We start from the raw sequence: 23,855 nt of genomic DNA on the forward strand, positions 1-23,855 counted from the left end.
AAGATCTGCTTGTAAACAGGTCAGGAGAGGACCCCCCCTTACATTTAAAAAAATGCCCCTCACCATCTAATACGTACCTGTTATGTGTAGGTACAGGACAGCACTGTCAGAGCCCAAGTTGTTGTCCACGGTAATCAGCACCCTGTAGATGCCCACGTTCTGATAGACGTGTTTTATCCCATCCTCTGTTGCGCTGAGATTAGCGTATGAAGCAGCGATACCATCCCCAAACTCAACCTGAATGTTAGTTCTCTGGATATCTCCCTGAACAAAGACAAACAGAAATGACTGTAGCAGCAGCACAAAAAGAGAATAAGAGCAATATAATTCATGTAGGAAATTGTTTGGGGCTCTATTTATTAACATTATTTTTACTAAAATAAAGTGATCATGGGCTCTATTTACTACAATCCGCATATTGAATGCGGATTGTAGTGTGATTCGCATTGCGAATTCAGGCAATATCACAGGGATTTACTATAAATCCCTTGCAGGGACGAGCTTGCAATAAAGCTCTGTCCCTGCGAATCCCCTCTGGAGCCTTATCACGGTATTTTCGCAAAAAATACCGTGACAAGTGCCCGCGCTTGCACCGACGCTAAGCCCCGCCCCCCATGATCGCGGACCCCGCGCCCCCCCCCCACTCCCTTCATTACACTTACCTGCATCCTCCTGGCCTCCGGTGATCTTCTCCGGGCTTCCCGATCAGGTGATCTCCAATACTGCACTGGGACCCGATCACCTGATGACCGGGCCGCAGTGCACTATGGGAGACCAGCTGACCGGAGAGGAGCCATCACCGGAGGCCCGATCACCGGTCCCTGGATTCAGGTAAGTAAAAAAAAAATGTTTCAATTTTTTTTTTCTTTTTTTTACAGCAATCAGCTTGCGGTCTGTTTAGACCACACAGCTGATTACTGGTACCGGCTCCCGGCTCTGCTCTCCCCGTTAGAGCAGAGTGGGAGCCCGGTAACCGGGGGAGACCCTGGATAACGCTACCTCCAGGTGGCGTTATTATCACAGGGCTTCCCTCTGTATTTTTTTACAATTTATTTTTAGTAACTATGGTCGGATCACATTTCCCATTACAATTATGGGAAATGCGATCTGCTTTACTAAAAATAAGTGATACTTAGGGGTTGGAGTAGAATTTTACTAATTCTACTCCAATTGCCCTGTAATAACTATAGGTGATACTAACATAATGTGAAAAGGGTGTGACAACACAAAACAGCCTTTATCACTTTATTTTAGTAAAAATAATGTTAATAAATAGAGCCCTCGGTAATATCACACTACAATCTGCATTCAATATGCGGATTGTAGTAAATAGAGCCCTTGAAGTGAACTGAAGATAATGTTTTGTCTGTGTATGCTACACGTCCCATCTAAACCAGTATGCATTCAGGGCCTGATTCAGCAAGGAAAGCAAAGGAGAGAATGCACGCACTTGGACGATGTTTCCGCACTGCGCGCATCGCTGTGCGCGTGCGCGAAGTGGCAATTGCGATGGGAACTGCGAATGCAGAGGCAACGCAGACCCAGAGCACAGTGATTGACAGGAAGCGCCGTTTGTGGGTGGTGACGGGGGGTGGTCGGCCGAACGCAGGCGTGCCAGTGCATTAGGACGGCGTTGCAGGGGCGTGCATAAATTATCCATTGCAACACCATACGCAGCCTGAGGCCTCATAGCGTGACCTGAAGTAAGCAATTGCTGAGTGAGGTCTGACCTGCCTTACCTGTGCGTATGGGTCCGATGTTACCGATTATTTTTCTATGTTGCCCAAGTATACGGATGTGTGTAAGGGGAAGTGAGTGTCCTTATGTTAGGCTGCGATCGCAATGCGATTGCAAACATTTGCATTTGACTGCTAATATTAGCAACTGTGGTGCGAGCGTTCTAGCAGTACAGAGGCCCTGATTCAGACCCGTTCGCTATATGCGTGCGTTCACAAGTGGCCCGATGTTCTGCGTAAGCGCATGCTTCGTTCTGCCCGTGTGCGAACTACTCACTGCGATCGCATACCGCTCGCTCTCCCTGCAAAGACAGCCCAGTGTAATAAGTGACAGGAGAGGCCGTTTGAGGGTGGTAACAGGGGCAGGACACTAATAACGGGGGGTTGGAGAATGCAGGCGTGCCTGAGTGTATAAACGCTGTTTTACAGGCGTGTATAATTAATAGGCAGCATCATAGTACACGTCACATGCCTTTTTTTTACACTGATTTCCTCACAATGCTTGCAGTAGGGTAAAGCGTTCGCATCTGATGGTGCTCGATGTACCAATGTTTTAATACACTTTCTGGAGATGACGTGTTGCTGGTGGGTGGCTCTGCCTGTGCGATTGGGTGTCCGCTCAAACAAAGTGGCCGCTTGCTAAGACATGGTAGGCGTGCTTATGCCTTGGCGAGCGATCGCTTCCCGTGGCGTCACTTTGACAAATTTGCATACGCATCCAGCGAGCGTACACAGGTCTGAATCAGGCCCAGAGATCCTTGCTGAATCAGGTCCTCAGTGCACAAATAGGCCATGACTCTGGCTGTGGTGGTAATTTTGTACAATTCAAAAGGTCCTAAAACGTTAGTAATATGAACACGTCACGTCATGCTTTCTCTGTACGCTTAGATGCTACTGAGCAGAAATACAGAGGTCCAGGCCAAACGTTTCACCAAGATCCGCTGGTGCACGATTCATGCAAAAGTCAGTGGAAATGTCCCCTCATTTGGGACAGCAGTAGCTGCCCATAATCTAGGTTAAGCAAAGAAAAGGAAAGGATACATAAGGAAAGGGATAGAAAGAAACTGGGAAGCTGGGCTGGAGTTCAGGAATGGGAGAGAAGGAAAGGTAAGAGAGGGGGCTGGAAGAAGGGAAGGAAAGGGAGGGTGGGCTGTTGTAAGGGAATGTGAGAGAATTAAAGGTAAGAGAGGAAGCTGGAGGAAGTGGAGGAAAGGTAAGGCTGAAGTAGTGACCTTGGCGAGATATGAATGATATTGACAGGTGAGTGGTAATAGAAAATCAGCCTTATTGATGTATTCTAATAAACAGGAGCGTTGGAGGAGACAGTCATAGAGATGTCAGGTAGGTAGCTTCAGATGAATATTAGTAGCCCAGTTTTTGATTGGTTACATTTTAGGAGGGAAGAGAGCATCTGAGAGATGAAGCAAAACAGCGTCACTAAGCCAACATAGATGGGAAATGATATGGAGAGCATTATATATAGGAGCCATGTGCAGATGGTGCTGTAACCCAAAGGAGCTGGATGGAAGATGGTAGAGAGATAAGAGGAGACAGCCCAGGACAGGGCCTTGTGGTCTCCACATGCTAGAGGAAGCGGAGAGTGGGGGTGGGCCTAGAGAAAAGAACAATAAAGGTTGGATAAGTAGGACGAGAACCAGGGTAGAGTCGCGTCCTGAAGATCTAGGGGATGCCGGGTTTGTATGAGAAGATCTAGGGCATGCCGGATTTGTATGAGAAGATCTAGGGGATGCCGGGTTTGTATGAGAAGATCTAGGGGATGCCGGGTTTGTATGAGAAGATATAGGGGATGCCGGGTTTGTAGGAGAAGATCTAGGGGATGCTGGATTTGTATGAGAAGATCTAAGGGATGCCGGGTTTGTATGAGAAGATCTAGGGGATGCCGGGTTTGTATGAGAAGATATAGGGGATGCCGGATTTGTTGGAGAAGATCTAGGGGATGCCGGGTTTGTATGAGAAGATCTAGGGGATGCCGGGTTTGTATGAGAAGATCTAGGGGATGCCGGGTTTGTATGAGAAGATCTAGGGGATGCCGGGTTTGTATGAGAAGATCTAGGGGATGCCGGGTTTGTATGAGAAGAGAGTGGTTGTCAGTGTCAGATGCACCTGAGGGTATCAGGAAAATTTCAGGCTAAGGGGCATATTTACTAATTATTGGATTTTAGATGCGGTTGCAGAGAGGGAGGAGGCGCAGAGGGAGGAGACTCATCTGCATATGTGGAATAAAACGTTCCTATGTAATCATGAAAATAACTAAGCAGGGTGCTGTCACTACACCTTAGTGAGGTGTAACTATAAACACTTCTTACGCTTCCAACACAACATACGCACGTAAATGTCCTTTTTTTTATTTGCATCTCATCTTGCATGCAATTATCGAGCAAATGCGTCCACCTTTAAATAAGCCCCATTGTTGTGTCTATTTATTATGTTTTTAAATGCAGCCGATCGTCATTGCCCCATGATTTAGTATCGGGGGTATTTATCCTAAGGGTTATGCCGCAGATATCAGAGACGCTCTATCTCTAATTGCAAAAACAAAATGCAAAGATAACGGCAACCAAATGGCTGTGCGTGTGCAGCAGGTAAGCCGCTAAGCGTAAGCCTAACCTGCAGTGTCACTTTACTCTACACGCTTCACCAAGATGGGCTCTTATCTGACTCACTGTCCTGGCAACATAAACGGCCCTGAAAAAGTTATTGCCGATCGGTGTGATAAGCAGGGACCCTCTTCGGGGATAAATTGTGGGGGTCATAAACAGACGCCTGTGTTTTGCCTTTCTTTCTGAGCTTTGCATGTAACCCGCACCTTGTCACGCTCTGCTGGCCCCCAGCGCCTCTGCTTTTAATGCCGCAGCAATGCAGAGAGACGTTTTATACGTTTGCAGGAGAAATAATAAAGAATTTCTGTGCATGAATGTCAATATGAAATAATAAGCTCCTTCTCTTATTATTGGTAATGCACCAGGGATGTCAAGAACAAAAAAAATTACTTTTCCCCCCAGCGCAACGTGTTCCAATTCCAGTGTAGATATGGGAAAAGAAATCTTTTTTAATCGTAAAAATATTATAGATTTGCTCTCTTGTCACGTCATTGATTATCGCAGCAGTTCTATACTCCTGCAAATGCCAAATATTATTTCTTGGTGCTAAACTCTCCAACGTCTGTTTTTTTTTTAATCCTGTTTCCAGAAATGAGCTGTGTTAGGATAAAGCAGGAGCATGACGTGTTAGTAATTATCAGCCAGAGAAACTCAGGAAAGAAATGATTATAAGGCGGCATACGTTCTTATTGGTAATATCTCACCCCGTCATTCCAACTAACACAGAGTTTTCACCGCTGTGTGGCAGAATAGAACCTCAGTTATATGTATTTGTGTCATAGATATTTAGGCTCCGATTTACATGTTACATTTGCTTTTTTTATTTACAGTATTTGTGATCTCTGCAATAATACGTTAATCAGTATTTATAATATGTACAACTGACGCTAGTATGTGACATAGGATCCTTGTCGACAGTCAGAATGTCGGAATGGACTTTTGGCTGACAAAAATATGTCAATATGATTAAAATGTTGACAAATTCATAATGTCTACGTTTAGCATGCCGACACCACAATGTCGACAGTACAATTTTGTGTTATATTTAGGGTTAGGGTTAAAGTTAGGTTTAGGCTGAAATAAGCAAAAAAAAACTGTACAGTCGATGTTCTGATGTCAACATGTTAAATGTAAAAATCATAAATATGTCGACATTTTAACCATGTCGACATTTTTGAATCTCGACATATTGCTTATCGATCTAATTCTGAATGTCAGCTTTTCATACCACTTCCATTTGACATACTGCTCAGTCAAATATGTACCCGTTGTGTGACCAGGGCATGGCAGGGGCTTGTCTCATTGCTGTCTACCCACCTACATACAGACTGTTCATGTAAATGGCTGCACCCACAAATACTGATTTCCCTCAGTCTGAGCGGTTTATTTGCACATTGGACCTCATTCAGACCTGCTCGCAAGCGCTTGAGCGATTGCAAGTGGGTCGATGTTTGGCTGTGGTGTACGCGCAGAGGCCGCACTGCGCGTGCGCAAGCCCCGGAGCGAGAGAGAAATTGTCTCTCTCCGTGGCTCACTACAAAAGGGGCGGCTGTCGATGTTGATCGACAGCTCGACCCGTTTTGTAGGCGTGGCAGGGGTGTGGCTTCACCAACGGACATCACCAGCTCTCCGCTTCCGGATTTATTACAGCCGAAAGCTCTCTGGGGCTTGCGGCAGACGAGACCCCACCTCAAGGGTCTCGTCGCAAGCCACGATGGTCGCGATGGTCTTGACCATTGCGACCACCATCCTGGTCGCTCATTTAAGCTGTGGGTGGTAACCCACAGCCTAGCGAGCGGCCAGGAGGCCGGCCCAGAGAATGGAAGCGGCCGCAATCATTCAGAGCAAGCGCTCGCATTTTGCGAGCGGCTCTGAATGAGGTCCATTGTGTCTAGGAAGAGGGTTGGAAGTATACGTCTTCCTCTCACTGCTTCCACAAGCTTCACTTGCTGTGCAGGAAATCCTATCCGGCACTGGGGAGCCTTAGTAAGGATGAAATAGGCTCATCCAGGTGGAAATTACAAGCTGGTCACATGCTCTGCGTATCTCGCGGATAAAGCCGTGGCTCAAAGAGCTGACGTGTATTACCCTGAAGCAGAGTTCACTGAACATCAGAAAATAAAAACAGTATAGTAGTAAGGTCAGCTTAGCAACTGCGATCCTTGCAATAATGCAAATGCAGCAAGAGATGTATGACACCCCCTGTATGACACCCCCTGTATGACACCCCCTGTATGACACCTCCTGTATGACACCTCCTGTTTGACACCCCTGTATGACACCCCTTGTATGACACCCCCTGTATGACACCCCTGCTGTATTTGCGATCACCATTGCGACCATCGGTGGCCGATGGTTGCGAAGGTGGATGGCGCTGGGCCTCCGACCAGCTGAGTGATCAACGCAGATCCTGAGCTGGCCACTCCCGGAAAATGGGGTGGGCACGGGTTTGCATGCGTCTACGCAGGCCCCATTCTGCACAATTGTCTTTTGGAATTTCATAGGGCGAATCGCGGGTACGCGCATGTAGTTTCCGCTGCTGAAATACGCGATGTAGGCGAAAAGTTTGTCAGGCGGAAAAGTATCGCAGGTGCGAAACTAACTGAATACGGGCCTTCATTGGAAAAGAGGATGGTGCTCTACAATGTTGTGTTGGTTCTCCATAGTCACCCAAATGTGTGCAAATATATTTGTTTATATAAAAATATATTCCCTAATAAGTGCTAAGAGCTACAAAGTGTTTGTAGAGATTTGTCCGGGATGACAGTCACTGCCTCATTCTACTGGCAATATGAAAACGTCTTGAAACGGCCTTAGTTTCATGGTCTGTTTTTGGCTTGCCGTTTCCTAGGTAATAGAAATAACCTGTCCATATTTATGAGTTCGGTCTCCATGACAGTGACAGAGGTCTGAAAATTAATAATTAAAAACTGAACAGGCAGCGTTTTACTGTGCATGGATATTAGTGCTCGTCAAGCTGCCTCCGCAGAGTGTTAGCAATTCCCTGCAGGCTGTGTGATGGACACTGGTTTAAAGTCAGTGTAGTACGGTCCGCACTACACAGTAACACACACACCGCTGCCGGCATCGGGTAGTAAACTTGTACTAGGGTCGACCATCGATGATTCAAAATCATTGATGGTTTATGGCCGATGTCTAATGTTTTTAACATCGATGGGGGAGAACCAGATGGTTTCCCTCAATCGATGTAAAAGCATAACCAAATGTTTTTTGTTTGTTTTTTACCAAGTGCCGGGGCACGGCATACGTGAAGCCCCATCCCCATGTTCTGATTGGCCTACGGGCCAGTCAGTCAAAAGACAGGGATGACCATCGGTTGGTGAAACCATCGATGGTTATCCAGTGAACCGTTTGCAATCATCGATGGTCACTAGTCATTTTACCATCGATGGTAAACCATCCCTAACTTGTACTACCCGGCGGCGTTGTGTGTGTTATAACAGCCAATGAGAGTCAGACAGACTCTCATTGGCTGCTCCGCCCACTGCCAAAGTCGGGCTGGAGCTCACTCATGAGCTCCGCCTTCTGGCTCCCACAGTGAGTGATGGGAGAGACGTCTCTTCCATAGTGCAGAACGGGCCGGGAGGACAGAGAAGTGGACAGTGGCGGTGTGGGGGCTACTGGGGGGACTACTACTGGGGGCACTATATAAGGGGCACTGCACAGGGGGACCACTACTGGGGGCACTACTACTGGGAACACTATAAGGGGCACTGGATAGGGGGGACTACTACTGGGGGCACTATATAAGGGGCACAGTATAAGGGGCACTGAACAGGGGTGAGCATCGTATAAGGGGCACTACTGGGGGCACTGCATAGGGGTGACCACTACTGGGGGCACTGTATAAGGGACACTAGTGGGGGCACTGCATAGGGGGACCATTACTAGCAGCACTGTATAAGGGCATTACTGTGGGCACTGTATAAATGACACTACTGGGGGCACTGTATAAGGGGCACTACTGGTGGCACTGCATAAGGGGCACTACTGGGGCACTGCATAAGGGACACTACTGGGGGCACTGCTTAAGGGGCACTATTGGAGGCACTGCATAAGGGGCACTCCTGGCGGCACTGTATAAAGGTGCATTACCGAAGGCACTGTATAAGGGACACTACTGGGGGCACTATATAAGGGGCACTGTATAAAGCTGCATTACCGAGGGCACTGTATAAGGGTGCACTACTGGCGCAGTGTATAAGAGGCACTACTGGGGGCACTATATAAGGGGCACTGTATAAAGGTGCATTACCAAGGGCACTGTATAAGGGTGCACTCCTGGGGGCACTGTATAAGGGGCACTACTGGGGGCAGTATATAAGGGGCACTGTATAAGGTGCACTACTGGGGGCACTGTATAAGAGGCACTACTGGGGGCACTATATAAGGGGCACTGTATACAGGTGCATTACCGAGGGCACTGTATAAGGTGCACTACTGGGGCAGTGTATAAGGGGCACTACTGGGGGCACTATATAAGGGGCACTGTATAAAGGTGCATTACCAAGGGCACTGTATAAGGGTGCACTCCTGGGGGCACTGTATAAGGGGCACTACTGGAGGCACTGTATAAGGGGCACTACTGGGGGCACTATATAAGGGGCACTGTATAAAGGTGCATTACCAAGGGCACTGTATAAGGGGCACTACTGGGGGCACTGTATAAGGGGCACTACTGGGGGCACTATATAAGGGGCTCTGTATAAAGGTGCATTACCGAGGGCACTGTATAAGGGTGCACTCCTGGGGGCACTGTATAAGAGGCACTACTGGGGGCACTGTATAAGAGGCACTAGTACAGGCTACTGGAAACATTGCATAAGGGGCACTACTACAGTGGGCATTGCAAGAGGGGCACTACTATTGGGGGCATTAAACTTATAGATTGTAAGCTTGCGAGCAGGGCCTTCCTACCTATATATTTGTCTGTTATTACCCAGTTTTGTTCTATTAATGCTCCAATTGTAAAGCGCAACGGAATATGCTGCACTATATACGGAACCTTTAATAAAATAAAATAATAAAATAATATGGAATGAAAAGGAATGTTCCTAGAGTGGTGAGAAACTGTGGTGTGTCATGTTGACGTCCCCATTTTCCAGTGACCATTCCCCTTGTGACGTGACCACACCCACTTTTTCGGCACGTGCACATACTTGGGGGGGCTCCAAATACCTTAGTTATGACACTGCTTCTATCTAAGAATACAACTTCATTTAATTGAGGTTGTATTCTGCCACACAGCGGTGAAAACTCTCTGTGAATTCAAACAGGGCCCTATTTTTTGCAGCATTTGGATGTTCTCCCCATGTTTGTGTGGGTTCCCCTAGGTGCTCAGACTTATATAGATTGTACGCTCCTATGGGCCAGAGGACCTCATTCAGACCTGGTCGCGAGCACTCGCAACCGGGTCGATGTTTTGGTCCTGCGCAAACTCTCTCGCTCCGGAGCTCACTACAAAAGGGCCGGCTGTCAATCGTTTTGTAGGCATGGCGGGGGGGGGGGTGGTTTCACAAACCGAGGCGTTCCTTAAGGAACGCCTGCCATTTTGTGGGCGGCCGCACTGACATCTGCAGTGATGTCAGTCGGGAGCTTCCTGCTTGATCAGAGCAAGAACCTCCCTGGGGCTTGCGGTTGCTGAGACCAAACTGTGGGTCTCATCACAAGCCCCGATGGTCGCGATGGTCTTGACCATCGCGACCATCAACCTGGTCGGTCGCTAAGCTGTGGGTGGTAACAGCGACCAGGAGGCCGCACTAAAAAATAGAAGCGGTCGCCCTCATTGAGAACGAGCACTCGCTTCTTGTGACCGCCTGTGAATGAGGGCCAAAGACTGATGTGAATGATCTGTACAGTGTTGTGTAATATGGAAGTGATACATAAAGAAACAATAAATAAACACAAGACACTAGAGTGCATGTAGCCTGCCAATAGCATGAAAACAACAAACTTGGCCAACTCCCGTAGTCTCTGCCACCTTGGCATCAGGCCCCTGTTTTTTAACGTATTCATTTGTGCAAAAATAGGCAATTTACTCATTTAGATTTTGGTCAGTAAAGTCCTTCCAGGAAATGATGTATATACAATGGCACCGGGCTTATTACGCGGTAATCCCCACCTCCTCTAGCTGCAGCACAAAGGTGACATTATGCGCCTGTTCCGCCGTTAACTTTCCATCCAACGTGGTGACGCGGAGGCCACGCGGCGCTTTTCCAGGACACTGCTGGCGTTTCGCTGTGTATTGTTCCCTCACTCCGTCGGTGCAGTTGTTAGAGACAACCTTTCTGTACCTGAAACAATGTAACAAGATTTATTAACATCAAACCTACAGTCAGAATCTGAATCTCACAGAACAGTGCCACCTACTGGGAGGGGTGATGTAATCCTGCAGCCTGGTAACTGACTGTACATTTAGTGGCAATCTCTCTGAAATCCCGCCGGTTCATAAAATCCTGACCCTATTACTGTACATACCCCCCATATGGGTATAAGTAATACTGTAAGTTCTGAGTTCCTGAAACCGCCATGATTTCAACGCTATAAACTGTTAAATTGAAATTGGCAATTTGCTTTCAGCCAAAACCAACAAATTGCTGCTTTAAATTTAGCGGCTGTAATGCCAAAATCACGCCAGTCTTAGGAAATCTCACCCTACAGTGTTACATAGACCCCATATTCTTACTCACATTCCTTCACCTACCTGGGATGTTACTGGGAGTGTTTATTCAAAGGAAAAGTGGATAGAAGCCTTCAGATCGTCATTATGTGGTCTGTCATTTGTTCTACCCTACATTCATGAGCTCAAAACCCGATGATATATCCTGCAATGCAGATTTTCATGTGGTCTCTAAGGACTAGAAAACTGCGCACATCGGAATAAAATGGGAAAAGCTGCGGATTTCGAATGGTTGCAGGGCCTGATTCTGCAAGGATCATAATTGCAAAGCTGCACACAGGCTATAGATATGTTGTATGCATGCAGGCTATAGATATGATGTATGCATGCAGGCTATAGATATGATGTATACACGCAGGCTATAGATATGATGTATGCACGCAAGCTATAGATATGATGTATACACGCAGGCTATAGATATATGATGTACGCACGCAGACTATAGATATGATGTATACACGCAGGCTATAGATATATGATGTATGCACGCAGGCTATAGATATGATGTATGCATGCAGGATATAGATATGATATATGCACGCAGGCTATAGATATGATATATACATGCAGGCTATAGATATATGATGTATGCACGCAGGCTATAGATATGATATATGCACGCAGGCTATAGATATGCTGTATACACACAGGCTATGGATATGTTGTATACACACAGGCTGTAGATATATGATTTATACACAGAGGCTGTAGATGTGATGTATGCACGCAGGCTATAGATATATGATGTATACACGCAGGCTATAGATATGACATATGCACGCAGGCTATAGATATGCTGTATACACACAGGCTATAGATATGATGTATGCACACAGGCTATAGATATGCGTACTGCACATGCGTATGCATTGCAGTGCACGTGCACAAACCGGCCACTGCGATAGGGACTGCAATCGCAGTGACTACGCAGACCCATCACAGAGTAATTGAGAGGAAGTGCCATTTGTGGGTGGTGATGGGGGGGTGGTTTGCGGAACGCAGGCGCGCCAGTGCGTTTCAACGCCGTTACATGGGCGTGCATAAATTATCATAATGCCGCCTTCTCATATACGTCCAATGTGGCTCTCCTGCGTAAATATTGGTACCATCAACACACATAGGGCAGCCACGTAGCATGTACGGCAGGTCTGACAAGCCACAAATCCCGCAGCTCTCCTGGCACTTGTGGAGCTCTCATGCTGCGACTGCAATCGCAATGGATAATTTATGCACGCCCTTGCAACGGTGTTGAAAGTCAGATGCGCCTGTATTTACATAACCAACCCCCCATTACCTCCCCCATACACTGAACACATGACACTCACTTTGAGAATGGATCCTCTGTGCGTACGTAATGACAATGCAATCGCAACGCGCGCGCAGTGCAACTTACCCGCATGTGTAATGGCAAATAATCGCTCGAACTGCGTAAACATCGGCATTATGTTCTGCTGCTTAATCAGGCCCAGATTTATACCGGGAGGGGAGTTTTCACGCTGAAATCTAAATTGCAGTGCAAGGAAAAAGCTGCCCTGCACGTGTGGGCTACATGTAACAGCAGACGGTATTTACCCTGCATGCACAAATAAGTAATTGCCCCCCTTGTATTGCAGCATGCTCCGTCACAGATACAAAGGGGGTCATTCAGACCCACTCGCAAGCGGCAGTACGCTCGCAAGTGGGTCGATGTTCCCCACTGCGCATGCGCACGACGGAGGGAGCTCCGTCGTGCACATGCGCGAGACCCGGACTGCGACAGCCAAGCTGTCGCTCCGGGTCTCGCACCAAAGGGGGCGTGCTGCCGATGTTGATTGACAGCATGCCCCCTTTGGTGGGCGTGCCTGCCAGACGGAGGCGTTCCCATGGGAACGCCTACCGTCTGAAGCCGGCCCCACTGACATCACTAGTGATGTCAGTGGGAGTGATTTTGGCTCTGATAGAGCCAAAATCACTCCAGGGCTTGTGGCAGGGAGACCCTACCGCAGGGTCTCCGTCGCAAGTCCGATGGTCGCGATGGTCAAGACCATCGCGACCATCTTTTTGGACGCTCGTATATGCTGTGGGTGGTGACCCATAGCTATACGAGCGTCCAAGAGGACGCTCCATTTTAATGGAGGAGGGCCCTGATTCAGAGCGAGCGCTCTGGTCAGAGCGTCCGGCTCTGAATCAGGCCCAAAGTTCCTTTTGTTTTGCTCCCTGGTGTCTATTGCTCAAAATTGTCTTCATTTCACTTTGCAGTAACAGGTAGATGGTGTCATTATGTACTTTATTAAAACTATGGTGCACTGAGGAAGGGGTGTGAGATGGGGTGTGGGATGAGGGGCAGGCGTTTCAAATATCTGGACAATTTTTGCCTCCTAGATCAATCTTAAATCTCAATGTTAAACACAGTATTTGTGTCCTACGTGCAAAAGCATCCCGTAGCTTCCCTGCAGAAGGATATTGTATGTGCGCCCGCTGCTTCACAACATCGATTGTCCATGTGTGAGTGTGCACTATTCAGCTGGATTTGTACATGACTTTGGAGGGTTCCAGCGGGGGGGCTGGGCCAGCAACACCCTCAATGCTTTGCCCACCTCCGCTTTCTGTGCCTGAATAGTGCTACAGTTTCCTCTCCCTGCCCAGCTGCACTGCTACAGGCTCAGCCACAACAGGAGAGAGCCGAGATAACTGTTCCCCTTGGGCCATCTCCCCCCTCTCCCCCGGAGCCACCCCCTGCGCTGAGCGCACAGTAGCTTATTCGGCTTTTACCGGGGAGGGGGTGTGGCTACATCTCCCTGGAATTGGCCACACCCCCGCCAGGACCAGGACCCGTCAGAGCTCTTGACAGCCCTGCCTATAGGGGGCCGCGTAGCAGTGTCTCTTCTCATGATGGTGAGGAGAGCCGTATAAAAGGAGGGACAGGGTTGGTAAATCTGACAGGCGCCCACAGCGCTTATAATCCCTGCAACAAACTGCTTCCTAGTCACCGGCTGAATTGTGCCTGTGAATAATCAGTTTCCAGGAGGGATCATCAGTGCGGCAGGACCCTGTCAGACTTATCAACCCCGTCCCTCCTCTTATCCAGTACTCACTCCACCAAAAGTGGGTGCAGGGGGGATGCGGGCCCCCATAGACGATGCGGGACCCATAACAACTGTACCCCCAGCACCCACGGTAGCTACACCCCAGATTCAATTTACAAACTAGTGCAGAGGCCCGTGCTTTTATTGTCCGTCATACTCAGAAATTCCCCCTGATGGATGGAGGTGTTTTTTGTCTGAAATGGAGCCAGTGTGCGGCCCATGATTGGAGCCCTGCCCCCTTGCGGCCGTACAGCCGCGATTCGCGGGTCTGTGTGGGTGGGGCGAGACCAAATATGATGCAACAGCAGTAATGGTGTAAGAAGGCAGCACTGTAACAATATACAGAAGTATACAATGCAAAAATGATTTTCTTTCTTAATTGAAAATGGGAGTAAGTGGATCGTGTTACGTACCCAGTGCTGTTCAGGTAACTTTGCCCAAGACTGCAATCCTTCGACAAGGATGACGGGTTGTACCAGAAAGCGGGCAGGCACTGGCCATTGCTGTAACGTTCGTAACCGTAATCACTGGAATCAGAGAATATGACAGTACAGTGCTCAGGAAAGGCAGAACAAGAGGCAACATATAAAGATAAGCACATGCTAATAACAAATATATCTTTTAGCATGAATGCGTGTATAATACACATTCTTACATGACAACCTTCCATGACGCTGTCAATCTAGCGGAACCACTGAGTAGATCTTTCAGCTTCTGAACTTGCCCCCCATAACCCCACCCAACAGTCCATGAAGTTTACATTCATTGAATAGAAGTGAGGATTTCCGCGAACCCACGGCGTGCAAGTAATATCACAGGATTTTATTTAAACGCACGGAAATAAAGTTCTGAATTTTCAAGAATTTGTCCTTCCATGTAAACTATCACTTTTCAGCTTTCTTCTTCTTACTTTGAAAACAATTATTAAAGAATGGATAGGGTTAACAGTTATAGGGGTCTATTTACTAAGCCATGTTAGGAGATAAAGGGCGGAATTCAATTGTTTCCATCCCCCATCGCGCCCGACGGAGCTATTCAATTGTTGCTCCTGTCAGGCGCGATCAGCTGTCAGCGTTCGACTTCAGCTCTCAGCCCCAGGGGGGGTGAGAGCTGAAATGTGTGATAAGTGACCTGTTTGGGTGCCCAAACATCACTTTTCGTGGTCGCGCCCAGCACTTTGGTCGGGGGTAGCTACTTTACGCGGCTAAACCCGAACACTTTGGGCGCGATCAACGTGAAAAATGGCAGCAATTGAATAGCGGCCCGCGATCTCCTGTCACTTTGGACGGGAGATCCGGACTGCGTAAATAATTGAATTCCGCCCAAGGTGAACGGTGACAAGGCACCAGCCAATCAGCTCCTAACTGCCATGTCACTGACTGGCTCGTACCTTAACGACGTTCACTTTGTCTCCTAACACAGCTTAGTAAATAGACCCCCATAGTGTGCAGGTCAAATAAACAGAAAAATAACACACAGTGCTGCAACTTATCCGTGCCCCTCGGGGTTAAGTTACAATTAAATTACAGGACTAAGGGCCTGATTCAGAGCCGGACGCTATTTGCGCTCGCTCGTTCAGAAAATAGGGGTGGCTATTCAAATGAACCGTTCGCTCTTTGCGGGCTGTTCACGCCTCTAGGTCTGAATGAGCGAACAAAACTTGCGGTAGTTTTTTGAAAAAATACGCCCCCTGGCCGCTCGCATCCTACGTCATGTCCGCTATTTATTAGATTAATCGAGTACATCGACCAGGGTATGAACTGCTCGCTATTCTTAGGGTTGATTTTTGCTACCACAATTTTGCGAGCAGTTCTGGCTATAAAATAACCCAGTGACGTGGTCAGTGACGCTGCTGTATTATGCACACCCATAAAACGCCCGTTTTGACCTTTAAGCACGCCTGCGTTCGGATCTCCACTCCTCGTTTTCAAACACCTTCCCCCGTTACCACCCACATACGCCTACTCCTGTCACTCAAATTATCAGGCATTCGCTATTTTGCGAGCACATGAATTTCGACCGCACTGACTGGTTCGCGAATGCGTATAACGATCCGTACGCATGCGCAGTTGGGCAAACATCGCTCGGAGCGAACGAGCGGCCGCTTACGAGCGGCTCTGAATCAGGCCCTAAAACAATAGCATTTGCACAATGCACAGAAAGTAGATCTATATCACGTTTAGCACCATTGAAGTCTCAGCTTAATGTCCCTTTAACATAGCCAGCTCACATCATCAGAAGGGCAAGTGAATTTAGGCTGAAACAAAAGTTTTAAACTATTCCTTTACATAGTGAACTTGTGTGAATCAGAGCGCCTCTCGGCACTGCAGTCTGCATAATGGCATTTATCGACAGATTACTAAACCAAGAGTCTCTCTCGCAGTAAGAATCTGCCCAGGGGGAATTAATAAAGTCATTGTAACACTGAGTTTTGCTGGTAACTGTCTGCAGACTGCTGCAGGGGATAGAACGCAATCTCTTATTCCTCAAATTGTACTCGCCGAGAAATACCGGGGCGGAAAGGATACCTTTAATTCGGTGTTTATTTAATATACTCCAAATGAAACAAAAAGCGGGGAGAATAAAACTGTATTATGCTTAAACTTATGAGGGGTGTTTTTTTTAGTTGTGACTTTTGTTTTATGGCCCTGATTCAGAGCCGGACGCTCTGACAGAGCGTTTTTTTTTATAGAGCGGCCTCCTGGCCGCTCGCATTGCTGTGGGTTGCCACCCACAGCTAATGCGCGCGGCCAGGATGATGGTCGCGATGGTCTTGCTTGCGACGAGACCCTTGTGGTAGGGTCTCGTGGCCGCAAGCCCCAGAGAGCTTTCGGCTCTAACAGAGCCGAAAGCTCTCCCACTGACATCACTAGTGATGTCAGTGGGGCCGCCCCCAAACTACAGGCGTTCTCATGGGAACGCCTCTGTCTGGGCAGCCACCCCCCCGGTCCGCCCACCAAAGGGGGCATGCTGTCACTCAACATCGACAGCACGCCCCCTTTGGTGCGAGACCCGGAGCGACGGATTGCCCGTCGCTATCCGGGTCTCATGCATGCGCATGACGGAGCCGGCTCTGGGCCACCCTCGCTCTGGGCCACCCTCGACCCGGTTGCGAGCGCTCTGCACTTGAGACCGGGTCTGAATCAGGCCCTGTGTTCCATACTTCCAGATGTCCAAGTATTTTTTTTAATGTAGGAATGTAATCATAAAATATTATTGTAATTCAACAAGATAAATACTGTTTGTAGAAATGTTTTAACTAGCAAACAATCTACATGAAACACAGGCAAAACATGGCCGGGCTTCATATCAGGATTTGAGGGGGGCCCTGTAATACCAGTACACCTACCATAAACCCCCTGCTACTTGGGGAATCACTGGGTCGGTTTGATGAGGGTCTGGCATTGCCAATTACCTCTGGCCTCTGTAGCGGCCGCACTTCCTGCACTGGTCACTGAGTTCTGGTGGCAGCAGCCATTTTGCAGACATAAAAATCCAGGCTATAAAACCCTGAGGAACCCATGATATCACGGAGGCAAGAGTGGAGGCAGCCATTTTAATGGCTGAATATTGGTTCCCAGGCAACTGAGCCTGCAATCTCATTCACTCCCAAAATGGCCGCCTCCTCTATCTGTAGTTAATGAATGCTCTTTAATTATTGTGATATGAGATATCCCGGACACAGTAGCACACGATCTACGAGCGACTACGGCTTTGTTTCGTTTATGGGGTGACATCCCTTTACATGCTGTCAGCCCTTATACAACTCCCTTTTGATATTTTTTAATTAATGCTTTGAACATCCATCAGTTTAATGTTACATCTGGTATTCAGATTATATGGAAGCTCCATGCTGCTGCCTGATTTACAGGGAATTCATTAACGGGCAGGGATGGAATATTACTACACGCGGGTGTCACAGAAGGATTTATTGTCTTCATGTAACTGATGTTCATGTATTAAACGTCCTGCTCAGGATAGTAAAGATTTATACTGCGTCAGGGCTGAGGAACGCGCGATGGCTTTGCAGATGGATGACACTGAGATACTAGGACAAGTGACTGAGATATGGTATAGTCAGACTGTTTCCCATCAAGCATCTGTGGTAAGCCATACTGGGATCAAGTGGCCGATCCCAGCATCGGCACAGCAGGAGGAGATGTGTCCCCTGCTGGACACATCTGCGTCCGGCTCTGGGATGCTGTTTCTGCTCCCGAAGCAAAGAAGACGGTAGGCGTGGCAAGAGTTCCGTCAGCCGCGGAAGAGGCCAGAAGATGCCGCTGTCAAGAAAGAAGACAGGCGACGCCGGCTGAAAGAGGAAAAGAAGAGGCTGAGAACCTCATCCAACGTAGCAGGTAGGCCCTCCGTGAGGCCTACCATATACCCCTTCCTTATACCACCAGGGCTGTCGGGCATTAGGCCCGTGGGGGCCCAGTCAGGCATTAGGCCTGTGAGCATATAGGTGGGCACAAGGCCCGGGCTACATAGGGGGCATTAGGCCCAATAAAAGGTAACTGCCCCTATTAGGATTGAGTGACCAGGTCACTAACTGAGTAAGTAGGCGGGCACTAGACCCGTGGCCATCAGCCAGGCCCTAGGCCTGTACACCGGCAGGAGTGCACATGGCCAAAATCATTAAGCCCCTTGGTTAGGCAGGCCCATAGGCCGGAGATATCATTATAAAAAGGGGACTCTGGGCAGTAGGCCCGTTCCTCCAATGCCCAGCATTAGGCAGGCTTAAAAGCCTGAGCCGCTGGCGATAGGCCCAGACCACTGATATAGTAAGATGGTAGCCCCTGTGTAAGTGTATAGAGGTGTGAACAGTTGTGCGACTCTCACCCTCACTGGAACCCCCACGGAGAGCTGTCACCGGGCCGATTCTTAAACGCCGCAATCGCAGCCCAGCTCTGATTGGGAAGCAAAATACTGCAGCTCGTGAGGTGATAGTGACCGACCCTCTGCAGGGATAGATAGATTAACAATGGGATGGGCTGCAGGTGGAGGTGCAGCTCGCACACAGGACTGTTAGTAAAATGGCATGGCCACTGTTCTGGCGGTAATGGTTTACGGACGGGAGTTGGGGTGGTCCTGAGCCTGGCGGGAACAGCAATCTGTCCCCTCTAATGGCTGCCTTAGATCATCATTGCGACCATCAGTTGTGATGGTTACTCCTTTGGCCAGGCTGGCGGGTTCCTATCGGCTTGCGAGGCCATGAAATCTGCATCCTCTGACGCAGACCCTTGGCCTCGTCACTCTGGGAAAACCAGGAACGCCCCCCGCCAAACGCCGCAGGCTGTCAGTCAGGCTGTAGCATGGAGACACTGCGAACGAACTGGTGGAGATCTGCACATGTCAAGTACACATTCCATGAATGCGCAGTCCTCCCGCCATCGGGTTAGCGTACATCCGACTCAGGCCTTTAGTTCGGTCGACTGTCACATGAGCATATGGAAGTGAGTACAACGCCGCGGTCGCTGAAGCTTGCGACTCAGAATCAGGCTGCTTTTTAGCTTTGTAGTGAGAAGGCAGGACGAGCGTTATGGATGACAGTCACATTGTGAGTTTCCATTATTATTGCACACTGTTTGCTTGAACATAAAGGGATCTATTTATTAAACTAAGTAAAGGATTTTCCCCAGCATTTCACCTGAAGAAACCTAAAATGGGGAAATGTGCGGAGAAATTACCTATTCATTTGTGTGTGCAGAGTCCTGCAGCCCCCATAGGTCTTAATGAGGGCTGCACACAAACAATATTATATAGATAAGAGAGGTGACGCCATCTCAGGGTGCGGTTATGTCTGCCGTCACTGGACACTAAACACCCCCTAATACAGACAACCAGACATTAAACACCCCCTAATACAGACAACCAGACACTAAGAACCCCCTAATACAGACAACCAGACACTAAGCACCCCCTAATACAGACAACCAGACACTAAGCACCCCCTAATACAGACAACCAGACACTAAGCACCCCCTAATACAGACAACCAGACACTAAGCACCCCCTAATACAGACAACCAGACACTAAGCACCTCCTAATACATACAACTAGACACTAAGCACCCCCTAATACAGACAACCAGACACTAAGCACCTCCTAATACATACAACTAGACATTAAGCACCCCCTAATACAGACAACCAGACATTAAGCACCCCCTAATACAGACAATGAGTCACTGAACACACCCTATGTTATTTAATTTCTTTCTCCCATGACTACGTTTTGCATATTAGAGTTGTTTGTATTTGTATATCCTTCTGTATAATAAACGTGTGATCATACAGTATCTTTGTTTCTAATCTACCAAAATAAGGAAACCTGGACCCTTGACAGGGTGTTATACAGTACTATAGGTTCCTCTATACTGTAGTTGCCTGTTCAGATATCACCTTTCAAACAATCACATTAGATATTTTTACTTACAAAATACCTTGACTATGGGCCTGATTCAGCAAGGATCGCAACTGGGATTACTCAAGCAATCGGCCAATTGTTGCATTCTGCGCAGACCCATGACAGAGTGATTGACAGAAAGTACCATTTGGGGGTGGTGACGGGGGTGGGCGGTGATCTGTGAAACGCAGACGTGCCAGGTTGTTTAAACGCCGTTGCATAAATTAGGCAGTGTGATGCCATACGCAGCTCGAGTCCTCACTGCACGCGATGAAGTTAGCAATTCCTGAGTAAGGTCAGAGCCTGTGTAAGTGTGTGCGAGGCTGTGATGGTACTCACTGTTACCAATGGTTTTGCAGTCTTAAGCAGTACAGATGAGCGTAAGGTAAGGTGGGCGTCCTTATGTTGTGCTGGGATGGCATAGCGATTGCAAAGGATTAGCATATGATTAGCATATCATCGCAGTGAGACTGCGTGTGTAAATGCTGTTGCATTCGCAGTTGCGATTTGTACTGAATCAGGACCTCTCTCATCTGTTCTACAACAAGCACACTGGAATGTCCCAATGAGGCTATACTGGATAAAGTGACCCCTTATTTAAACCAAACTACTGACTTACTCCCAAACTAATAGTTATTTTTGTTTACAAATCATGTTTAATATAATGTCCCACTCATTGTCATTGGAACTTGTCAGTGGATAATGATTTATTCCTCAGCCATGCTCGCTAGATTTATATAGAACCATGCTCGCCAGATGTATATGGAATCATGCTGGCCAGATGTATATAGAACCATGCTCGCCAGATGTATATAGAACCATGCTGGCCAGATGTATATAGAACCATGCTCGCCAGATGTATATAGAACCATGCTGGCCAGATGTATATAGAACCATACTCACCAGATGTATATAGAACCATGCTCGCCAAATGTATATAGAACCATGCTGGCCAGATGTATATAGAACCATACTCACCAGATGTATATAGAACCATGCTCGCCAGATGTATATAGAACCATGCTCACCAGATGTATATAGAAGCATGCTCGCCAGATGTATATAGAAGCATGCTCACCAGATGTATATAGAAGCATGCTCGCCAGATGTATATAGAACCATGCTCACCTGATGTATATAGAACCATGCTCACCAGATGTATATAGAACCATGCTCGCCTGATGTATATAGAACCATGCTCACCAGATGTATATAGAACCATGCTCATCAGGTGTATATAGAACCATGCTCGCCAGATGTACTGTATATAGAACCATGCTCACCAGATGTATATAGAAGCATGCTCACCAGATGTACTGTATATAGAACCATGCTCGCCAGATTTATATAGAACCATGCTCATCAGGTGTATATAGAACCATGCTCGCCAGATGTACTGTATATAGTACCATGCTCGCCAGATGTATATAGAACCATGCTCGCCAGATGTATATAGAAGCATGCCACCAGATGTATATAGAACCATGCTCGCCAGATGGATATAGAACCATGCTGGCCAGATGTATATAGAACCATGCTCGCCAGATGTACTGTATATAGAACCATGCTCGCCAGATGGATATAGAACCATGCTCATCAGGTGTATATAGAACCATGCTCGCCAGATGTATATAGAACCATGCTCGCCAGATGTATATAGAACCATGCTCGCCAGATGTACTGTATATAGAACCATGCTCGCCAGATGTATATAGAACCATGCTCGCTAGATTTATATAGAACCATGCTCGCCAGATGTATATAGAACCATGCTCGCTAGATTTATATAGAACCATGCTCGCCAGATGTACTGTATATAGAACCATGCTCGCCAGATGTACTGTATATAGAACCATGCTCACCACTCAAAGTCAGCCTCAGTGCACACACAGGGCTCCGATGACATCGCCCCGGCATACTTCCCCTGCACGCATTTCCTCTCCAGTCGCCGCTTCTGGTACGTCCTCTTGGCACCCATAATACACGCTTCTCCCTGCATAAGGAATGATAATACCGGGTTTTACTGTATCATATATATAATCGCAATTATTGTTATTTTGGAAACAATTTAAAGGTTGAATTTATTCTGAATTTATTTTCTGGATCATTGAATAAATCGTTATTTTTATTGTTATCCATTATTGATACGGCGCCACAAGGGTTGCGCACAGTACGTAATCGTAAACCCTGCCAGCAACACGAGAGGAAAAAATGCAAAAGTACAAAACATTGCAGAATGTGGGATACAAAGCTCTGCGGCGTCACTGGGGCTGGCGTCACCCTGTCTGCCGCTGCGAACTCCCTACGTGCGCTGATGGGGGCGTGGCCTTGTGTCCACGAGGTCACTCACTCTGGCGTATAACAGTTTGTGGGTTTGACACCCTCTGTTCTCGTCACGCTGGGGGCTTGCCCAGCTCCGTGCTAGCTGCTAGGTAGCCCCCAGCCTCTCCTGACTCCCGGCACAGTGTCACCCCTGCTCGGTGACACCAAAATGACAGAGCAGATCTGCTATTTTGGTGCCGCCCCCTCCGATGGTGTCACCTGGTGGTCCGCACCTCCCTAGTGACGCCACTGTGCCAGCTATATTCTAAGCATCATATACAGATTTCTGTGAAATCTCCTGCATTTGGCCATTGATACAGTTTATAGCCGGGATCAGTGGCGTAACTAGGGCAGGGCGAGCAGGGTTCGTGCCCTGGGCGCCGTTGGACCGGCGGCGCGGGGGGGCGCCGCCGGCCACGGTACCGGCCCGCCCGCCCTAGATAGCCAGTGTAGCGCCGACCGCAATGAGTGCGGTCAGTGCTACACATTTGCACAGGACCGGCGCTAGGCTTCCCGTTCCCTCCCCCTGAGTGCTTGCCCAATAGCGCTAGGAGGCGGGCTCAGGCTGTGCATAACACACGCATCGCCGCCAGCGCTGCATGTGTTAAACAGCAGCCAATGAGAGTCAGATAGACTCTCATTGACTGCTGCAGCACCCACTGCAAGAGCCGGACTACCGTCCGGCTCCTGCAGTGGGTAATGTGACTGACGTCATGACGTCAGTCCCATAATGCTGAGCGCGCCAGCCCGGGCGGACTGGCGGGTGGGAGCGACATCGCGGACAGGAGCAGCGTGGAATCAGGTAAGTATATTTTTATATATATTTATTTATTTTTAAACCTATCTGCACAACGGGGGAGGGGTTGGCTACTACTGGGGGAGCCATTGGGAGGACCTCTACTGGGGGGGGGCTACTCTACTGGGGACTACTACTTGGGGGGGACTACCACTGGGGGCATTCTAACAGGGGCCTATTACTAGAGGCACTGCACTCGGGGGACCACT

General features: G+C 48.1%; 1 protein-coding gene across 1 annotated transcript in view; it reads right to left on the bottom strand.

Moving 5' to 3' along the window:
* LOC148506110 (VPS10 domain-containing receptor SorCS1-like) overlaps positions 1–23,855 on the bottom strand; it is a 255,144-nt gene that overhangs the window by 115,603 nt on the left and 115,686 nt on the right. The window contains exons 8-11 of the mRNA XM_088447259.1: positions 22,391–22,521; positions 14,536–14,649; positions 10,500–10,671; positions 78–264 (exon numbers count right to left, since the gene is read on the bottom strand). Coding sequence (XP_088303385.1) covers positions 78–264; positions 10,500–10,671; positions 14,536–14,649; positions 22,391–22,521 — 604 coding nt within the window. The remainder of the gene's footprint in view (positions 1–77; positions 265–10,499; positions 10,672–14,535; positions 14,650–22,390; positions 22,522–23,855) is intronic.

Source organism: Taudactylus pleione, unplaced genomic scaffold, assembly GCF_031769625.1.
Source record: "Taudactylus pleione unplaced genomic scaffold, aTauple2 ptg000425l, whole genome shotgun sequence".
In the NCBI taxonomy this organism is placed as follows: Eukaryota; Metazoa; Chordata; class Amphibia; order Anura; family Myobatrachidae; genus Taudactylus; species Taudactylus pleione.